A 3,230-nucleotide genomic window follows, 5' to 3' on the forward strand; every position below is an offset into this window, starting at 1 on the left:
ATATTAATATTTGGGAGATAAAAGATAATTAATAAATATTAAATAAAATAATTTTTTTCTTAGTATTAATATAAAATTTAGGGGGCATTGTCCCTTGCCTAATATGAAACTCTGCCTGTCGTTGTTTATAATGTGTTTTCTTTAAATCCTAACTCTAACCTTCGTGATTTTATCACATTCAACTCTCAAATCTCAACTTTTCGGTGACCTATTTTCTAGTAGGGGTGATAATATGCAACCTACTCACGGGTATTCAAACTGATCGAATAGGGTTGCCAACCCGATCCGCGGATAGAGTAAGAGTGCGGATTAGATTTTCGTACGGGTCGAATAGGGTGCGGATTGAGTTTCAACCCTATTCAACCAATCCGCACCCTATATATATGGTTTAACAATGGCCAACTCATAGTGCATAAAAGGATATAACAGTCTCACTCCGTTTATATTAGATTTTAGTTGCATTGGTTTCATTTTTTATTTTCTTTATGTTCTAGTCCTACATTGATAAAGTTGTTAAGTTCACAAATCAATATTGTTATTTCCAGGGTTACAATGCAACTTTTCACACTCGCTTTATTTATTGATGGGTTATTGCTTCTTCAAATTATGTTCATTCAACCTAATTCAATTTATTATAATAAATATTTTGCCAAAATACATGCATCAACCAACTGGACCAAACTATATAAAGTCTCTAAACGTCAAACCTCTTACACATATATGTCTCTTTTTTTACCCTCCAACAACCATAATTTACTACATATAGATTCGTATACATTTAGGGCTACGAGAAAACCGTTACACCCTAAAAACATATAAATAACCCATTAACTATCTTTATTCATGTTGCCATGCTAAACTCACATTTTCCTAACCAATTCCTTTGTTCAATTCACTCACATCAAGGTGGGTGGGTTACAAAGTAAAATTTTGAAGATATGGCGGGCTTGTCGCGGCAGGATAGCACCAGCAAACAGGTGACCGATGCTGACAAGCCCCCGCCGCACAGGACCCGCCGTGTCTCCTTTGACGACGAATCCACCAACAAAAGCAAAAACAAAAACAAAAATGAAAAAGTTAAAGATTTGGAGGCCCCGGATTTTCGTGACAAGTCCGGGCGATCATGTATGTTTATGATTTGTGCATGGACATGCATCATTATTTTCACAATACTCATCGTCCTCCTCTTTGTTGGAATATCATACTTGGCATTCCTCCAGTCAGGAATGCCAAGTATATGCATTAGGCAACTTAACATAACGAAATTACAACTTGACCATCAAGACAAGTTATCTACAACTGTATTCTTGCTTTTGAGGATTTCAAACAAAAACGAGAAGCTTACATTGTTGTATAGCCCTCTTGATGTTCTTGTCAACAGCCAAGGCATCAAATTAGGCGAAGATCGTATCGATAAGTTCTCTCAGAAACCTCAAAATGATACAGATTACCATATAAAAATGGAAAATAAGAATGCTGACGTGGACAGACATGCCGTTGAAGAATTGAACTCTGATATTCAAGCGAAGGAAGTGATGTATGATATATTTGTTGGCGGAAAAATTGGTTTAAAGTTGGGGGGTTTGGAAATGGCTAATGTCCCATTCTTGGCTTCTTGTCGTCATATCAAACAATCCGATGTGAATTTGGGAAGAAGACCTGAGTGTGACCTCCGAATGTTTGGTTTCAGGTAAATATAATAATTATGAAGTTTGTGTGAAAAATATGAAGATGTAGATAAATATCGTCAGATTGTTAAACATGTTTGACTAAATTGCCTAATATATTATGCATTAGCAACTAAATTATTATATTTACATAAAAATATCTGTAATTACGCGAATAGTTATCTTTATATTTATATAACAGTGGAAGTTCAGGTGCAGTCAACTTTACGTGAAGTTGATAATTCAGAGCTGTTAGATGATTTGACTGATTTGACAAAATTTTCATCTAACGGCTCTCAGCTATCAATTTCACATGAAGTCAACTGCACCTGAGTTTTTACCTTATATATCATTATTTTATTTTCAACCAATATCTTTCCTCTTATTTTGTGACAAAATTTAATTTAATTTTTTTTATTTGGTATGATTATGCCATTTTTTGATGCACGGATGTGGTAAGTAATAGTTTGATGGAATTTGAAACTCCCATATATGATTAGGGTGGACACATGAGAAATAATTTTGAGATAAGTGTTGGGTTGTTCTTATCTCTCAATGTATATTTATCTATCTAAATTCATCGTCAGATTTTAAATAAGATATAGATAGATAAGTATACATTAATTTTGAAAAATAAACAATTTTTTTATTTTTATTTATGTTTCTTTTAAAATATGACTCCTCTCTAAAAATGATGATGATGTGGATTCTATTATATACTAATGAGTTTGTTTTTGTACAATTTTATTGTAGGCCTTCAAATAACTGATGACATGCAAATTTTGCTCAACCAATTTCATATTCATTCATTGCACCCTTCACATTCATCTAGTTGACAGATTCATAGAAAAAAAAAAAAGGGTTTATGCATAGCCAAATTAAACCATTAGAGACAATGTATATGTTTCAAGTTTCCAATCTAGACATATATTTTGTTTCGTTTTTCAGTGTAGGCATCTATAATTTGATCTATATGGGGATTTCATCAACATAATTAGGTAGGATACAACAATAATTAGAATATAAATACAAATATATCATAGATTATAATTCATCTTTAAATATTTTTTTTATTAAATAAAGAGTAACTAGATAAATTTTAACCTTTTTATTTTATTATGCTATAGTATATTAGTATTTACCTAGCTAGATTCACACACACGTGTGGCTCATTTTATATATATAATAAGTGCGCTTAAGAAACACTTATACCCAAAAAAATATATTTTAAAATAAAAACCATGAGAAGGAGGAGAAGGGATGAAGCATAGAGGATTCATTGGAACATAATGTGAGGATGTGTATATAATTACAGCGTGGCAACCTAAAACAAATATTAGTTATGTTTGTATAAAGTTAAAGAGAAGATTTAGAGAAATATGTGATGTATATATAAAAAATTAGTTATTTATATAAAATATATGTTAAAATATAAAATATATATTAAAAATAAATTAAAATAATATATTTTAATTTAATAACTAATTTTTTATATAGACATAGTATTTTGTAATAGAATAAATTTAATAATACTTATACACTATAAAATCAACTTTTTGACGA

General features: G+C 30.8%; 1 protein-coding gene across 1 annotated transcript; it reads left to right on the top strand.

The window, feature by feature from the left end:
* The first annotated feature begins 859 nt into the window (after positions 1–859).
* On the top strand, positions 860–2,647 carry LOC107644116 (Late embryogenesis abundant (LEA) hydroxyproline-rich glycoprotein family). Its single transcript, XM_021105990.2, has 2 exons — positions 860–1,690; positions 2,421–2,647. The coding sequence occupies exons 1-2, from the start codon at positions 939–941 to the stop codon at positions 2,434–2,436; spliced, it is 768 nt and encodes a 255-aa protein (XP_020961649.2). The 5' UTR covers positions 860–938; the 3' UTR covers positions 2,437–2,647.
* Positions 2,648–3,230: the final 583 nt, after the last annotated feature.

Source organism: Arachis ipaensis, chromosome B1 (assembly GCF_059453495.1).
Source record: "Arachis ipaensis isolate K30076 ecotype BB chromosome B1, ASM5945349v1, whole genome shotgun sequence".
Classification (NCBI taxonomy): Eukaryota; Viridiplantae; Streptophyta; class Magnoliopsida; order Fabales; family Fabaceae; genus Arachis; species Arachis ipaensis.